The sequence below is a fragment of the Trematomus bernacchii genome, unplaced genomic scaffold, assembly GCF_902827165.1.
Source record: "Trematomus bernacchii unplaced genomic scaffold, fTreBer1.1, whole genome shotgun sequence".
NCBI lineage: Eukaryota > Metazoa > Chordata > Actinopteri > Perciformes > Nototheniidae > Trematomus > Trematomus bernacchii.
The window spans coordinates 8,342,745-8,361,789 of record NW_022987705.1 but is presented as its reverse complement, the minus strand read 5'-3'; the positions used below and the strand labels follow the sequence as shown (position 1 = coordinate 8,361,789).

The 19,045-nt window shown below is 40.2% G+C and overlaps 2 protein-coding genes across 2 annotated transcripts; one reads left to right on the top strand and one right to left on the bottom strand.

Moving 5' to 3' along the window:
* Positions 1–1,452: 1,452 nt before the first annotated feature.
* LOC117490713 (clathrin interactor 1-like) lies at positions 1,453–13,503 on the bottom strand. The gene is made up of 12 exons (XM_034140501.1): positions 13,289–13,503; positions 10,010–10,114; positions 9,595–9,691; positions 8,965–9,073; positions 8,486–8,695; positions 7,138–7,306; positions 6,463–6,673; positions 6,278–6,359; positions 5,562–5,639; positions 4,889–5,202; positions 3,801–3,975; positions 1,453–3,634 (listed from the first exon to the last, which is right to left on the bottom strand). The coding sequence occupies exons 1-12, from the start codon at positions 13,327–13,329 to the stop codon at positions 3,270–3,272; spliced, it is 1,956 nt and encodes a 651-aa protein (XP_033996392.1). The 5' UTR covers positions 13,330–13,503; the 3' UTR covers positions 1,453–3,269.
* Positions 13,504–15,806: 2,303 nt separating this feature from the next.
* Positions 15,807–18,594, top strand: LOC117490594 (pinopsin-like). The gene is made up of 5 exons (XM_034140354.1): positions 15,807–16,143; positions 16,473–16,641; positions 16,862–17,033; positions 17,580–17,813; positions 18,427–18,594. Exons 1-5 carry the CDS (start codon positions 15,807–15,809, stop codon positions 18,592–18,594), a joined length of 1,080 nt encoding a protein of 359 aa, XP_033996245.1.
* Positions 18,595–19,045: the final 451 nt, after the last annotated feature.

The following is a 19,045-nucleotide window of genomic DNA, read 5'->3' as shown; positions in this document are numbered from 1 at the left end:
GATTTGGCTCTGTTTTTGGGTTTGTAAAACCCGTATTGTGACAACTGGAATGCTCAGTCAACAGAGACCGGGTTTGGAAGTAAATAAGAGCAACGTTCCAGATGCAAAATGTTTTTATTTTTATTTATAATCATACTGTTAGCTCTATTTTTCTGTGAATACATGTAATACCTGCAGCATGCGCTTCTTGATTCTAAACTGCTATTGAACAGTAAGAAAACCAAAGCAATGCTTTTTGCTCCCAAGTCAGCGTCCTCCTCTTGCCTCTCCATTGACACCCTTGATGGCGTTTCTGTTGAATTTGTTGATACCTACAAATATCTGGGCTTTTGGTTGGACAGTAATCTGAATTTTAAACACCATATTGAAGTTTTAACAAAGAAATTGAAATTCACTCTTGGCTTCCTTTTCAGATTTAAATGTTGTTTTTCAATTTCATCCCGTAAAAGGTTGGTCTCTGGCTTATTCCTGTCCCAGCTGGACTACGGTGATACCATTTATAGATTTGCCTGTCCCACTGTTTTGGCCAAACTTGACCCACTTTACCATGCTGCACTGCGTTATATATCAAATGCACCCTATAGGACTCATCATTGCACACTGTATAGCCTAACTGGATGGTCCTCACTTACTATGCGTAGGATGCAGCACTGGTTTTTATTAATGTATAAAGCCATTTTAGGTAAGCTTCCACTCTACATATGTGTCAGATTTGCCCCAGTTTGTGACTCTTACAACCTCAGATCCAGTGCCTGGATACGGTTCCAGGTACCTACTGTACGGACTGAGGCTGGAAAAAGGAGTCTTTCTTATTATGGTCCTTGGTCTTGGAATGACCTTCAATCACGCCTTAAACTGAGGTCTCTATTTCATGTTTTAAATTGAAGTTGTCTGAAGTCCTCACCACCAGCTGCTCTTGCAGTAACAAGTAGTGTACTTTTCTTACTGTCCTAATGTGCACAATGTAGTGACTGCTTTTTCGTCTTTTGTTTTCTTTGTTATGTTCTCTATATTTTATATGTTTGTGTTATGTGTTATGTGTAACGTTGCTGCCTTCTTGGCCAGGTCAGCATTGAAAATGAGATTTTATCTCAATGTTTTTATCTGGTTAAATAAAGGTTAAATAAAAAATAAAAAAACGTGATTTTTTTTTCAGGACCTTTAGTGCTATTCAGTGTAGAAAACATATGTAACAAGTAAAGGTACTGCATTCATAAGGTTAGCATAGAAATACACTTGTGGGACCAAAAGTACAATTACTCATTATACAGAATGGCCGAATTGACCATTTGATATCTCTTGAATGTTTTTGCTTGATGTCTTCTTTAGACAAAAACAAGACAAACTCTGGTGGTGAAATAATATTTCCTTTGTTGGTTTAAACTGTGTCCTACATTACTGACAATAACACACAGAGTTGCATACTCTTACAAAAAATGAAGAAACCGAATCTTTAATGTTATAATTTAATTTAATGTCGAATGAAGTACAGAAAATATAGAGAACAATTAAATGAAACGAGCTTTACCAAAAAGAAACAAAAACATGATTCCCTTAAACTATGATTATGTTATTAGTAGTTCTCACATATGAACAAAAGCTTACAAGGAAACTAATCAAATATTAAACTAATAGCTATGGAATCATCCTTCTGAGAGTAACAAAATAAAGATTTGGTCATTTGGAGAGCAGTGCCTCAGAAAATGACAAGAGGCTCTGCTAAGCTGTGTTAACACATCAAACAGCAAAAACTATACACAAAGTCATACCCACTCATTCTATTCTCACACACACTTCACTCAAGACCCCCAAACCCTTAAGAATGCTCTCAACTAACCTTAAAAATAATTCATTAAAACTCAGCTATTGAATTAACTCCTCCAATGTCCATGTCAAATTTAAGGGCGGTTATTTCTTGGTACAGGTGGTGAGTTGCAGATAGGCAACCTTTGCACCAAAAGACTACCAAGTTTGCTGACAAAAACAACAGTTTGTAATTAAAAGTACATTGCTAGGTTGACCAAAAATGCTGAAGTGAGCCATCGTCTTAAATATGGAAAAAATGTAGAGGATCATAATGTTCAGTCTTGTAGATAATGATTATCATGTCCCCTTTTTATTCAAATTAAAAAAGATGATCCTGTACCTCTATCCATAAACTGTACACTATATGGTTTTCCTATCATTATCGCAATGTCAACAACAGAAGACTTTGATATCGAACTCAAGGAGATTTCAATTTTTGTAGAAGAGTACCAGCACAAAGCTGTGCTTGAAAATGTAACTATTATAATTGTTTCTTGTGCCAATTGGTTCAATTTGTTTAATAAAAGAATGTTAGAAATAATTTCTTATATATTATTTTCATTACACAAGCAATTTGTTGAATTTGAGCAGTATACTGAAAGCAGCAGAAAGGCATAACTGATGACACATCTGTTTAATTTCCCTTGTTATATCTTTATTGCGATATTCAACAAGATTATCACTTATCGCACATTTTCCCCATCTTGTGCAGCCAAGAGAGGAGAAACCTTTCATTTAGTAGAAATCTAAATAAAACACTGACAAAGACTTTAATCAGACAGAGGCATCCAGAATGTTACTGCTCATTATAATATTAAGAGCTGAACATTTTAGGGACTTTTGTTCTGGGCATGTTAAGGTTTCACTCATCAAAACACTTTAATAAAACTGTTGGTGTTTATTGAACATGAAATTATTCTGAACGGCTACAAGACTGATAAAAAAGAGGAAAGGGGAAAAAATGTCAAATGCAATTCATTCACTCACTCTGCCCTCTGCTGGAGGACCAGAGTATGGATTCAGTATAATGAAGACTTTGTAAATGTTTGCACTGATTTCTGTCATAAAGGGGGATATACTGTAGTTAATTTATGAAACAGGAAAAGAGGAAGAACCTTTTCACCCACAGGTAAGTAATGACTATAGGCCAACAGTGAAGGCGGGTTAACACCTTCATTGCTCTTTAAGTCTCTCTGGAGGACATCATTTCACACATCAAACAGTTGAGGGGCACCTGTGGGTGCTCTGTCCTCCATCAACATGTCACAGGCTGGGGGATGATGAGCAGTCGCCAGCTCGCCACAGACAGCAGAAGCAGCTAGAGAAACATGCAAGGTTGTCTTCAAGTACAGCAGTCCTTCTGTGGTTCAAACTCTCATAATGTCAGACATGCACCCTCACACACACACACACACACACACACACACTCAGTCACACACTCAAACACACACATTTGCACTCCTTCATTTTCCAAAACTGCCAAAGTTAGCGAAGGCATCCTGTTTGGGAGGAACCATGGCCAGGCTGATGGAGTGTGCTGCTCCTGGCACTCCCATGCCTGCCATCCCGCCCATCATCACTGGAGCGGCCATGCCCAGATTCATGCTCATGTTCATTCCCATCATGCCTTGGTTTACAGGAAGTCCTCCCATCCCCATGGTCCCTGTGGTCATAGAAGGGGGGAGACTCGATGACAAGATAGCAGGCATTCCCATGGCGTTGCCGGCCATCATAGGATTGGCTGGTGGTCTGATGGGGGTCACGTGAGGCGGGGAGCTGAGGTTCAGTCCTCCGAAGTTCTGGGACAACAGGTTGAGGGGAGGAACTCCTGCACATAAACATGAGCAGGGAGAAGTTAGTACTAGGTTTTACCAGTAAGTGAGATAGTAAAACTGACAAGTCTTATCTAGAAACGGTCAAGTCACATTTATTTATCTTTTTTACATCTGCAGGCTGTACAAACAGAAGATGAATCACAATTTGGAAGATGATACCTTGCTGCTGGATGATGTTGTTGAGTGTGGGCGGTGTCTTGGTGGGGTTGAGGCCTGCTGATAGGAAGTCCAGGCTGATGTTGACGGAGGGGTCCGACCAGGTAGAGCCTAACGATCCTGGACCTCCAACACCAACCTTCTGCTGATCAAAGGGCTGCTGAGAGCCTCCCAGGCTCTAAAATAAAGAAAAGCATATTGTGAAGAACTCAAAACTCAAAACTGAATGCAAGTAACAGCCATAAACTGGAACTTCATACTAGGGACAAACTGATATCTGCATGTCATTAGTATCAGCAGATAAAGGTATTCAAATTAAATATTGGAATTTGTCAGAAATGTATATTTCCTCAAATATGAAAGGCCAATAGGATGATGTGTATACGCACATGATGTGAACCATTGACAAAGAGAGTGCAAAGGTGAATGTGTGCATTTAAAAAAATAAATAAAAAAGGGATAGTCTATGTTTGCATCTGCCAGTGGGCCATTATAACGATATTGAGACTTGACTGCATAGACAACATTTAAATATTTAATTATATTTGTGCCAAATTATCATACATGTGTGCATCCCTACTTTAGATTTATTGAACATTTGAACTAGAAGCATTCTTCAAGGGTGCACTGACATCAATCTTTATATACAGGGGTGCACATAAGTGGTACGCAGTTACGCATGCGCGGCAAACATCTGAAATGCGTACCGTCACTTGTCTCACTAAGTGCATTTGCATACCGGCGGACTTGTGAAGCATTTCCAGAAGGCGCTTCGATCACTGGACGACAGAGCCGGTGTACAACGGAATTGTGCCACAACTTCCGGCGCGAGTTCCACGCGCGTGCTCCACTAGCGCCCACCCCCACCCCTCCCGTCAACGTTCAATACTACACCCCCACCGACAAAACGCACCCTCTCCCCCCCGTCGACGTTCGCGAAACAGAGGGGCTGAACACATAACTTTGCGTGGGCAGCCCTGAGTACCAAACATTGTCTCCTGGTACTCATTTGAATAACTCACTAAGAAAGTTATGTGCACCCCTGTTTATATAGGTTAGGAGTCCCTGTCCAGGAAGGGAACCATACATACCTGTTGAGAGCGAGAAAGGGGCATTGTTGGCATAGCAACAGACGCCCCTGGTGTTGCACCTCCCAGAGAGAAAGTCATGCTCTGAGAGGCGCTCAGCGTTGCGTGTGGATTGGTTAGTTGATGGTTCACTCCCCCCATCAGATCAAAGAGCTCTGCAGAAGGTGGGACGGTGGCAGGTTTAGAGCAGGGGGCGGACTGGACGCTGCCGAACAGATCAGTGACGGGCTGGGAGGAACCGGCGGGGGAAGCTGGCTGATTGGCCCCAAAAGCATTCCAGTCTCCAAATTCCCCGTTTCCATTGGATGGGGCAGCAGCTGGCCACAGGAGATTAGAGACATGTTAAGTTGTTATTATAATATTCATCTTGGGCTTTGACACAAACAGACTCTTTCACCTTGTCCTAAATGTACACCAATTTTCTAAAAATCTTTTGGGCGTTGCCATAAACTAGCATCTAATAAAACTGTGACTGATATTAGGCTTTGTGGATTTGTTTTGTTCATCAGTTGATCTTAAGTCTGTTTAATTGTTCCTTTTGTACGCTCTTGTACAGTGATGTACACAGACTCTCTCCATATCCCTACACTCAATTTTCTGTATGAATAACTTTCCCCCTTGGTCCGGTCAAAATGTACCAAACAAAAACATCTGATGGAGGGAAGACCAAGTTTACCTGTGGAGTTTGGGAGGCTGGCAGAGGCTGCAGGAGAAGAGAAGTCAGCAAATCCACCAATGAGGTCTGAACTGCCACCTGGATGGTCAGAAACATGCATTATATACAAAAACATTACATTTTAATATAATATTATAAGAATGGTATACACTTCACATATTGAGTCTAACACATTGATCTTTACAGTGCATTGGTATGTTGCTATTGTTTTGTATTTAAAGCAAAACAAAAGGGTAGCAATACTACAGTACAGTGCAAGTTATTTGTTTTGCAGAGAGTCATCCCAGCAACAATAATCCAGGAAGAACCTGACATTTTGCATGTAGGATAAATGTAATTGTAGGAGTACCGGTGCTGATCCAAGTTTAAATCAGACAACACTAGGGTGCCAAACTATTTGAGCCCTTGAAAGATGGCAGCATTTTCCCAACTGAAAGGCAAAACGTACACTGTACTCTGATGTTGTTCCCCTTTCCTGCTTTACAAAATAATGACAACATTTCAGCATTTTATTTTTCTCTTGTCTATATTTGCATATTTCATTTTGAGGTCATCCATAAGTAACGGAAAGTGATTAAGTTAAGTTTCTTTGTGATACTTAGATTAGTTTACAGAAAGCAGGCAATTAAGTTATCCTCCCAACTTTTTACAACACCTAGACCAAGATCCTGGCCCTTGCTTTTTATATCTTTGCATTCGTGAAAGTTTGTATTTACCTGTTGCAGTGCTCTGATTGGATAAAGGGTCAATCACTAGTAGGTCAGCTAGGCCGCCACTCGAAGACTGCCTGAGTGATGACTGAAGACAGAAGCAGAGAGAAGCAGTGATTAGAAATGTACAATTAAAAATGTATCCCACATTTTTAAGTGTGTGTGTGTGTGTGTGTGTGTGTGTCTTTCACCTCTGGGCTCTTGTCTCCGGTGTAGTGCGCTGCAGCTCCCAGGTCCAGAGTCTTGTTGCTTGTTGCTCCGCTGCGTTTCCGCGTGGTCGTCGTCGTTGTTTCTGTTGCCTGTGTGATCTGAATGCTCTTCGTTGTGACAGTTTCCTCCTCGTCTTTGAACTCAAGGGTTTCCTGCCTACCGTTCCTCGATGCCCGATCCTCCTCGTTGTCACTATGGCAACCAGACATGAAGGACGAATGAGGAACAGCACTGAGGAGATTTTGTATTGATTGTTTTTTGTATGTCTGTGTGTGTTTGGTTATGTAAGGGTAGATATTTATTTTAGGTTTCTACCAGAACATGTTTACATGATTTCATGTATAAAAAAACCACATAATTTCCCCCAGACTGTCTCTCTGAGTATACCAGTATCAATGCTTCATTTAGCAAGCTTCTCTTTAAACCCTTCTTTAGAAAAAGCACAGCCTGCTCTTATAGCCTTGGGAGATACAATTGAAGTGTAGCTGCGGGTAAAGAGACACAGATTGGGGCGGTATATTCTAATAGGCCTGAATGTGATGTGAAGGGCAGCCAAATCTGATTATATGTAGCTTAAATCAAATGACAGCGAGGCTATGACTATCTAAAGTGCGTGGTGAGGTGATATTGGTGATACTAACAGTGGGTGCATTTACCTGATTCTCTCCGGTGAGTCATCTCGTTCCTTCTTCCTGAACTTGTTGATTGTGTCGTCTATGGTGCTGCCAATCTTGTCACTGATCTCTCCGAGCTTCTCGCTGAAGGGGAAAGCTCCTTTGCTCTTATCCCAGTCCTCATCCCACTTACTCCGATCCAACTCGTTAGCTGGAAGGAAGAACACATAAAAAAGGAGAGAGAATAAACCTGAGCTGTTTTACAGACATCCGTCAAGTCTTAATCAAGAACTATATCATTTAAATGTACACACAAAAGAAAATCCTTGCATTGTAGAAGTTGGAAGAAGTTGATCAATAAATGTTTTTTAACTATTAAATCATCGACTTGTTGACTAATCTATTTACACTACAGAATAAATAATATCCGCAATACTTGCCAAAATAATGACGGTTTTAAAAGGTTTTAGTATATGGGCAGACAAGGCTTAACTATAATTGATAAATGATACCGTTTTGTGTTTCACATCATTGAAGAAATCTCTATGTATAGACTTAATAACTTTACAAAATGTCTACAGTGTTTGCTTCACATGATATCCATTAGGGATGCTCCAATCGATCGGCCGCCAATCGATATCGGCCGATACTCACTCTCTGCCGATCGATCGGTGCTCTCTAAAAATGCCGATCGCGAGAGCCGATCGCATGACGTAAAATGATGACGTAAAATACATGACACTTTTCTCTGTGCACGGCAAAACAAGCTCGCCAAAATGGCTTCACCAGTCTGGCAGTATTTTAAGGTGTCCGAAAAGGACAATAAAATAGCGGTACGCAACGTGTGTGAAGCAGAAATCCTGCAGCTCCGCCCGCTGTGACGGACGGACGGACGAGCAAAACACACACTAAGAGTTAGACCTAACACACTTAGCTATTTTATCTACCTCTGGAACAAGCTAAACTAGTTAAAAATATATGTCACTCATTACTGGATCAGTGAGCTGCATGAGAAGATACTGACGGGCTGTCAGGAGAGAGAGAGAGGGGGAGAGAGAGGAAAAGAGAGCGCTTCCGCTCATTTCTCCTGTGTTATTATCCAAAGTTAATGTAAACTTGAATAATGTACTTCATTTGAATGTAATAATTATGTTGGTTGTTGTTTGTGGAAGCGCCAGTAAATGAGCCCCATTAACTGAGTTTTAAACATCACTTTAAATGGAAGATCCCTATAGGCCCCGCCCATCGGCCGATACTGATTCCGGCCCCAAAATTGGCGATCGGAGCATCCCTAATATCCATCATTCAAAGCATGTATAGGGAAAGTTATTATAACCATTTAATTCACATTTGTCATTCGCTGTCAAAGGAGACGCACTGAATTACTTACAGTTCTTGATAATTCCGCCTACTCCTCCTCCTCCTGCTAATACTACTGCTCCTCCTCCTCCCATACTGTCACAGGACACTCCGATGTATTTATCTTTGTTCTTCTTGGCTTTCTTCCTTTCCTCTCTCAGTCTGTCGTCGTCCTGGACAAACTCCACCATCTCCTTCACCTTCTGACGCACATTGATGCCCTGATCCTTACCGCTCTCATCTGGACAGACGCACAGAAAGAAAACTCAATCAGGAGGACTGGTAGAAATGCTGGTTAACTCATGATGGTGTTTTTTTTATAATGCAGGAATGCTAACAATGAAATGAACAGAATTCCGTCTCGTTGAATACACTGTATGCATGCTCCCCGGAGAAAGAACTCTTTATACTTTGTCACTTTGATCTTTCTAAGAGTGTTTATTTTGCAAACAAATTAACATAAAAGTTAAGACGAAAAAGAGTTAGCTCCATTTTCATTAAGAGACTCACCAATGAGGTGGTAGTTTTCTAAAGATCGCAGGTCGTAGATGTGTTCTCTGGCGCTGGTGACGACTCTTTCAGACCCATTCCTGATCAGATAGGCCAACAGTAGTAAAGCCTGTGTGCAGAGAGAGGAAAGGGATAGTAAGAGATGGACTGAAAGACGTGACAAGAAAGTTAACTTTGGGGAAGATTTAGGTTAAATTACTTTGACAGAAATAATCTTTCCTTAAAAGAAAAAAATCAGTTCTGCTTTACTTAACTGTCCCTTCTTTAAACTAAACTTAAATCATTCAATCTTCCTTGGCAATTTCATAATTTATAACATTTTCATTAAAGTATTTTGATTGTGTGGGAAGGAAACAAAAATTCAGTTATAATGCAACATTGCTCTAAATTTCACACGATACACACAGAAGATAAACAGAGAATCAAAAACCCAGAATGACATGATCCAATTAGATATGTAACACTGGAGCACATATGGGTGTGTGACTTTGAGGACAAAGAGGAACAGAGACTCGGCTTTGATGAATCCTGATATAACACTACAGAAATGAGCTGCACAGAACAACACCACAGTTACAGTACAACACATACACATCTGGGGACATCCAACGAACCACAGTGTAACGATACCTTGTACACTCGTCTCCAATTCTTCTTGTTGTCCTTCAGCATCCTGGTCCACAGCATGTTCATCACCTCTGGGAACTGCTCATACATAAAGGTGGATCTACACACACAAACACAAGACCACAAAAGTTAAAGTGCTTTGAAAAGCCAATGCATGTTAACCAAAACGTAATCAGGTCAGGTAATCGGGGACAGTATTACAAAAACGTCTTGACCTTCAGATACTATCTTACCTGGGACAATTGTAGTAAGGGTTTAGCCCACAATGCATTACGGATTAACAGTTCCTAATTCAATGCTCCTACCGTAACGTAAAATAGGAGTAACGCATTAAAAAGGAATCCTAAATTGCCCACATCTTCTTACGCAACCAATGAAATATCAATAGGGTGTGTGTGTATGTGTGTCCTAGACATACTTGGCTATTTCTCCCATCAGTTGTCCGGAGGGTCCCCAGGGGTCGTCATTAGTTGCCTCTCTCACCTTGGACTCGATCTCGGAGTAGTTCATCACCACATTAGTGCTGTTGACACAAGCATACATTTTCTTTCAAATGTACTCCAACACATTTTGATATTAACATCACTATTTCAAACATGTAAAGGTGAAACCCTGTGGCAGAGTCCAAAATACACACATTTGTATATCTACACACTTTTACACAACACAGATGTACTGCTACACATGAGAACGCCTCACTCATGCAGCACACACTAAAGCTGACAATACGTTAAAAAAACTGGATTATAACAACAAACATATCTTTTATGCAGGTGTCGTAGACAATGAAACCATGTAGGACAAGGAGAATCTCAGCTGCCTGAATTATAAATGACAGCTTTCTAAAAGCCTGACCACTGCACTTCAGAGGTGGACACACCAGTGTTGTGTGTAAGAAATGATTCAGCTTTACGGGGCACAAAAGGGAGATGAGCATGAAAGAGAGGGGAGCAGGGGGTGTGTATCCATCTGTGTGTGTGTAACACAGTGAGGTAAACACAGCCAAACCTCGCCATAAGCAATGCCGGCTTCCTGCCCACTTTGATTCTGTGTGCTCACCATCTGCTGTGTTTGTTTTCCTGTCTGTGTATATCGCATCTCTTGATGTGCAGTGCTTGCTTTACAGACCCCAAAAACCACAGCCAAAGCACTAAACATGTGAACCACACAGCTTTCACTTCATTTCCTATCATGTTATTTTTTCAGATCCTCTTCTCCTCTCCAAATCTCCTGATTCTATCTTCCTCTTTCCTTCCACAGCAGCTTTCCTTGCCGTCTCTTTCTCCTATAAGCTCTGCCACTCTCCTAGCTGAAGGAAATAAGAGGCATCTGTACATCACAAGAGCTGCCTTTGACTGTGTTATTGTCGGTAGATAAGACAGACATAGACAGCGAGAGCTCCATAGTAGTGTGACTCTTCATCTGCAGGGAAAGCAAGGCTGCTGCTGCCAGCTCTATTGAGGTAGATCAATAATGGAGTGTATTCATCAGGCCCAGCCAGGCACAACCAAAAGCTGATGGGAGCTGGTGTCTATTATTCCGTTTAAATCTCTGTTGAGCTCTCTGATTGTGCGACTTTACTGTATATTCCCTCTTCTTATCTCCTTTCTTCTCTCTCTTCACTTATCTTTCCTTTATGCAAATCAACCGGTATTTTTCCATTATCACATTTTGCTAAATAATTTGACAAATAAAGTGTGAAGCCAGCCAGAGAAAGTAGGGTCTCAAATGTGGAAATGTGGAAAATAAAGCTATGATTTGGAAAATGTAAAAAGAAAGAACTTAGGGACGGCCTCCTCTTGGAAGCCTTGTTGGCCATACCAATGTTTTTATCATCATCATGGTCTGTATTTAAATAGGTATACATGAATGTTAGAGTTCATCAAACTTTCTTCAGTAAAAACATTATTTTGGAATATATATCGCACTCTCCTTGCCACTGGGCAGTTTCTCTAAATAAAAGTGTTCAAGGTTTCAGTATTCAGATGAAATAACTACAGTGTTAATACAACACCCACACAGTATACCTTACACTGCATTTAACCTTATTTTCAGAATTGATAAAATGCAAGTGCACATTAACAAGTAGGGCTTACTTATTTGGGAAGAAAATTGTAATTAAAATTATTTTGACTGCAAATGCAATATGATTTACACTATTGGAGCGAATGCTCAGTGTTGAGGAATCAATCTCATTTTCATTGATAAATATATTAAATATATACTATGGGTCATATTTTACTCCCTTCAGGAAAAGCATTAGAAACACCGCTCAATATAATGCAGTCCAGTTCAACGGCACTGCGAACTGTAAATGTATATTTAAATGAACCCACTCTGACAGTTTCAACCAAATATTCAAATTATATTTCGATAACAGACGAGTATGCCACTAATAAAATGACCTAAGAAATTAAGACGGACATCAAAACTCTACCACCAAAATGTAAATTATTTGACAAACTGTAAGAAAAAAACCGAAATGATTAAGAAGAGTAAGCAACTAATAATGAATTGCACCTAGATTTCACTCAGTAGCTGAATTAAGTATACATAGGAAGTTTTCTATTTTATGTTATCTTTAATTATTTTACAGCTCTTGTTACTAGTTTACTCTTTACACATTCAGATTATTATTACAAATGAAATCTGCCTAAAGAGCACTTTTATCTCTCGAAGTATATGTTCATGCTAGTACAGTGGCACATTAGATTTTGAACACAGGTATTTTTAATTTTAACAAAGTATTTCTACACTGAAGTTAGTTACTTTAACGTAAAATAACTGAAAATGTCTTCCAACGATGGTTAAACTAAAAATGATTCAGATAACTGAGTGTGGCTTTTCAAACAAACAGGAGGGTAGGTAGGCTGTTGTTGTCCCACCTCTTCTTCCTTCTCCTGGGTAACAGTATAATGACTATATCAATTATACTGCCCATTATACTTGAAACAAAAGATATCCCACAGACACACGTCACAATGAAGCATGTAGTCTAGCACTCAGAGAAATAATCAAAATATAGTAGTCTGCATCAACAACAGTAGCCATTACAGTATGATCTGTATGGACGAGCTTTGTTGTCCTAACTGTCCGGGACCAGGGGGTCATCGTGGGCTGCGTTGAGACATGGTTGCTCGCTTATTACCAGGAAAAGTACTATCCACAAACAATTATCTGGCGTATTAGCTTGCCATCCTTGATGCTTAGCTTCCCAATGAGGAAACAATGTTAGGTAAATGCATGGTTTAGGTAGCGGGCATCAGGGTGGGACAGGGCGTGATTCCGCAGCAGCACCAACACACAGACAACCTGGGCTTAGCAATACTAGCGAAAACAGCTAACTGGATAGCGTTCGTTGTGGTTTGGAATTAAATGAAGTCGGAGTTTGTAATTGTAATTTGCATGGCCTATATGAATAGGTGTAGAAAAAAACATGCAATGGGAGAATCTATTGTTAAACACAAATATCTATTTATGCCACAGTGTTGAAGATTGGCAGCTAGCCAGCTAGGAAGAGCTAACAGCTGAGGGGCTATCTCCGTGACGTATCCTGTCCTCTAGCGATAAAAGCTGCTGATGCTGCCCGGCTAAAGCTGCTGATGCTGCCTGGGTAAAACCGCCTAGCTAGCCGGGTAGCTTAGCAGCCACTTAGCGGTTGAGCCAGTAGCTCCACCTGCTCCTCGGTATTACTCACGCTTTGTCCACTAGCTCTCTGACTTTCCACATATTTAGCATCTCCGCACGGAACTGCGGGATTGCCGACTCGATGGTGTGTTGCCCCCGTGCCTCTTCGCCTCACAAGACAGAGGAGGTGTCCCGTTACCGACGACAATCCCCCCCCAGCTCCTTGATAAGCTCCGGTAGTACAACGGCCGCTGCGGTTAACGGTTCGGCCCCAGTTGCTACGGGAAACGTCGTTCTCTGCCTACGTCACTAAAGCGTCGATATGTTCCCTCGCTTATTAAATACAAATAGTGAAACGATTAACCTATTATTATCACAATTAAATAAAAACACGGTATGTTACTGCCAACATCTAGATGGTTTTGGTCCTCATGTTTAGTGATATACAGTAGGAGAAAGCATGGGAAATCAGTTATACATAGCCTACTGTGTCAATTCAAAGCAATTGCAATGTCAAAGCAACATTGTGTTGGAAAATGTTTTATTGTATATAAATACATTTGGAATAGAAGAATAGAATATCCCATTAATTAATATTGACTTTTTTTCCCATTAAAACATTGGCAGGAACAAAGTCAATTTGTCTGCACTTTAAATGCAGTTAAACCAGACAGCATCATCTTATCTAATGTTAAAAACATAAACTAGCAAGAACTCTAAGTTATTAATCAATTATATAATCATGCAAGTTGTACACTTGTCAAATATTATGTATCGCTGCTGATTTGTGTCTAAAGGTTGGCCCGGACCTGAGGGGAGCCTTGCCCAAGTTTACACACAAAAAATGTGTGTGTGTATAGAATAAAATAAAAAACAGACTTTTAATAACTGACCAAAAGATGTTTGTTTATTTAGAAATGAAGCTATTGTGTTTGGCCTTTTGTTTGTCTATAGCTGTGGAAACTTAGAAACTAAATGAAACATAATGAGGCTTGGAGTAAATGTATAGTTTAGAAGTGCTTAACACAATTTTCTTGGAGATATTTGCACATAAAATTCACCTGCAACTCTCATCCAAAAGTGTATTTTTTTTAAACAAACTCAGCTACTCTTCTGTCTCTTGTACAGATGTTGTTAGCAGTAGGTCTCTGCCTAAGCGTGATAGTTCAAACAAAATAACTATGGGTAGCTGCATCACAATAGTGCATCAGTGGCTTATTGTGTTAAAAGCTGTAATGCAGGATTTAGGAGCTGTATATTTTTATTACAATGTAATAAAAATAATCACAACCCTATCTACTTTGGTGTGGTAAAAAGCAGCCGACTCCCTTAAAATGTTCATTAGTGTCTTCCGCTTCTGCTGCCAGGCTGAGTGTGTTATTGGCTCATCCGCTCAGTCCACCACAGCTTGTATTATTGATATGTTGGCTCAGTTATTTAGGTCTCCAATCTGGTCTAGAATAAAGTAAGGAACATAATAAGGACGTGTCTGATTGAGTAGTGGTCATCTACGACAGAACGTTAGATTCTACACCTTGGTTTACATTTTCCTTCGGTCTTTCTCTGTGGGAATGTGTCCTTGGTCCTGTGAAGGTTTGGAGATGTTATTCACTTTTTGATGTGTCTATTAATACTGTAGTATGTTATCTAGAGGTTTGTTTAGCCAACATTTGTATTGTAGTAGTATAACTCTCTTAGTGTTTTTATTTTCAGAGATTGAATTAACTTAGATGGTATGTATTGCTTTTTAATGACTGCTACATGTTTTTAAATGCCATATTCTTAATGTCTTTCATTGTTGTAAAGCACTTTGAATTGCCTTGTGTTGAAAGGTGCTATATAAATAAACTTGCCTTGCCTATGTATTTAAATGTCAATAGGCTATAGAAAAAGGGGGGAAACAATAAACATATAACTATATTTCTATTGTCTATAAACTATGATAACGATAATTGAGTGTTTCCTTTTTATTGAGGGTCTGTATTTCCGTTATTATTTTATAACAATATGAATAGACAAACCAAATGTATTCTATGTGAACACAATGGGGTGTTTAAACACTAGGATCATCCCACAGGTATTTATATGTGTGTGAGACAAACAAAGCTAAATATTGCATCCCTTCATCCGTGTCTCAAGAGTACACAGTGCTTAATAAGTGTTTTCTGCCTTAAAGGGGCCCTATTATGCAGATTTCCAGGTTCATATTTGTATTTAGTGCCTCTACTGTGACATGTTTACATGCTTTAATGTAAAAAAAATATCTTTATTTTTCTCATATTGCCTGTGCTGCAGCACCTCTGCTCTGATTGGTTAGCTGGCCGCTCTGTTGTGATTGCTCAACCGCTTAGAGATGTCCCGCCCCTTAGCCAATGTGTTGGGGCGCTAGCCAATAGAAGCGCAGGTGTTTCATAGTGATGTCACTATGTAGCGGAGGAAAACAAAGTAGTCCAATCGAGGCGTTTCAGGCATGGGGTGAGGGAAACCCCAGAAATCATAATAGGGCCCAAATCTAAATCAGCAGTAATGTATTTGTTTTATGACTTGTTCATTCTGTTTTTCGGTTTAGGCATTCTTACCAGGAAGTCATGGTGATCGTCCTGCAGCAAAGCTACAACATCAGCACCGGACACAGCTCAGTATCGGAACTCGGTGCGCTACCCCGGACAGTTCACACCGTGGCAGCCGTGTTCCTGGGGGTCATTCTGGTCCTGGGCTTCCTTGGTAACTTCCTCGTGCTGATGGTGTTCTCACGTTTCCCCGGGTTGGTGACTCCTGTGAACCTGCTGCTGATCAACATCAGCGCCAGCGACATGCTCGTCTGCATCTTTGGGACCCCCCTCAGCTTCGCGGCCAGCGTGCGCGGCCGGTGGCTGACCGGGTCCTCTGGGTGCCGCTGGTATGGTTTCTCAAATGCATTTTTTGGTGAGTGATCGTATTAACTCCACCATAAATAAAAGTGTTAGCATCAGTAATAAATCTAAAAGTACAAGTATTTCATATTTCAAAAATAAGATCTACTTTTAAAGTGTTTATTTTTAGATACATGTTGTGCAGTTGTACCAATTTTAGTTAATCTAATTTAACAATAGAATGCATCCTATTTTAGATGTTAAATGTAAACCCTTGTATCTGCAGCTGTACATGCAATGGAGTAAAAGTACACATTCTGTGAATTTAGGTCAGAGTTGAATAGGAATCATTTCATGATAGTCTCGTTTGATGCAGTTCTTTGCTGTTCTTCTCTCTGTCAGGTATAGTATCTCTGGTGTCTCTCTCTCTGATGTCCTTTGAGCGGTACTGTGTGCTGCTCCACAGCTCCCCCTCAGACTCCTCCCAGTACCGCAGGGCCAGACTCGCTGTCGCTGCCTCCTGGTTTTACTCACTGGTCTGGACTCTGCCACCACTGCTGGGCTGGAGCAGGTCTGAATCACTCTTTAAAATCACCATGAAACTATTTCACTAATCAGATAATTCATGTATACTTATTCAATCAAATGCATGCTTAAACTAGGAGGATAGTATGTGTTACTTTAATTAGTTAGTAAAATACATCATTAACAAGTGACTCGTTTAAAAGTAAATAACAAAATAAAGTGTTGCTTTTCTGAAAATGTCTGTACAATTGTATGTCATGGAGCAGCTACGGGCTGGAGGGTCCTGGCACCACCTGCTCCGTCCAGTGGCACCAGCGCTCACCCACAGCGCGTTCCTACATCAGCTGTTTGTTCATCTTCTGCCTGCTGCTGCCGCTGCTGCTCATGATCTTCTGCTACGGGAAGATCCTGCTGGCTGTGCGATCGGTGGAGAGACAGGTGAGCGTGCAAAATGACCTTTGACCCCTCTGTGTATTATATGTGTTCTCCAGTGTTTGTGGAAGCTATGTGTGAGTGTGTGCGTCCAGACATGGAATAGTGTAGTGAACCGGCTACAAGGAGAGAAACAAAGCAACTTCCAAGTGATTCAACACAACTTCAGAGAGACAAAGAACAAACAGATCTTAAGAGACTCACGTGATTAGAAAGAGAATCAAAATGTCTACAAGGGGACTAATAATTACAACAAAAAGAGACAAATAAACTACTAGGTTGCTGAAAATAACAACAAAGCAACAAAAGGTTACTACAAAGAAACTCAAAATAACTACATACACCCAAAGCAACTACAAAAATACATACTACAAGCTATTAAAAAAGAAGCAACAAAGAGAAACATTACAACTAATAAGACACACACAATTACAAAAAGGGCCCAAACAACCTCAGAAAAAAACAGGTTAAAAAACAGGTTTAACAACTATAAAGTGAACTCCTGTAGAGAGTGTGTTAGGGCCCAACATCTCATAATCACTGTGTCTCCAGGTCAGCAGGATCAACCGGCCCTCAGCTGAGCGGAGGGAAGGCCGTGTCCTTTTAATGGTGGTTTCCATGGTGACAGGCTACATATTGTGCTGGATGCCATATGGCGTTGTGGCAATGCTCGCCTCATTTGGGCGGCCGGGAGGGGTGTCGCCTGCCGCCACTTTAATACCATCCCTGCTGGCAAAGACCAGCACCGTCATCAACCCGGTTATATATGTGCTGCTCAACAACCAGGTAACAACACCTTCCTGTTAACATCCCTAACACTGTCATCACACAAGCACAATTATGAGAGACTTGTACTTTACTTGAGTATTTCAATTGTGTTCTACTTTGTACTGCTATCCCGCTACAATTCAGAGGTAAATCGCGTACTTTTTACTCCCCTACATAATTTAATATCTTTAGTTACTTTGCAGCTTTCAATTCCTGATGTAGAAATATAATCAACACTTAAATAAGGTTTTAGTTACACTTGGATTAACATTCACAAGCTACCCTGCAGCATACAAAGTAAATAAGACTAGCTGCACCTTTACCAGCTTTGATATACACATTACTTCATCAATAATTATAATAAACAAATACAAAATATATTATTTTAAAATGGGCCAATTTAGATAATGATTTCTTTTGCTTTTTGTACTTTAAGTATATTTTGATGCTTATACTTTTGCACTTTTACTTGTAACAGAGTATTCCTACACTCTTGTACTTCTACTTTTACTTAAGTACAATATCTGAGTACTTCTCCCTCCTCTGCCCTTCTTCTAAATAAGATTGTTTTTTATTCAGCTAAAGGTGCATCAGTTTCATGCTGCCTGCACCTCCTCTGTGTTTCTCTCAGTTCTCCAGGTGTTTACTGTACATGATCAGGTGCAGATCAGAAGCCCCGCCCCCCCCAGTTCACCGCATCCTGCCCCGCTCGCCAACAGACCAACAAAACACGGTGGCTGCCATGTTCACATCCACAGATGAGCAGGAACAGAGGCCTGGGGTCCAATGTGCCTCATAGAGGTCAAATTTCACTTTAACCCTATGATCAGTTTGTTTTGAATTCATTTGCCTTTTTTCATTTTTAAGAATCAAATTGGAATTAGGAATTATTTTGGTTATCTTATTATAGAAATGTTAGAAATGTAGATATGTTTGAAAAGTTGTTGTTGAATAGTGGACCACACTGCGTAATTTGTTATGTCTAACTGTTTTTCACAGCAGCAGTCTGATGTATGTTTGCCTTTATAGTCTGAGTATAGCTGCACTTTATTACCTCAGTCCATTGTTAAACCTTGCATCAGTTGTAGCTCATTGTGGTCTAATCACATGGTTATACAAGTTTAGTTTAAACTATTATCTGATTTTATATTTTTATTTAACACTCTATCTCAGGGTTTTATTTGAAAAGTGTGCCATTTAACTTGAATGTTATTAGTGTTAATAATATTCATATTCCTACTAAACCATAA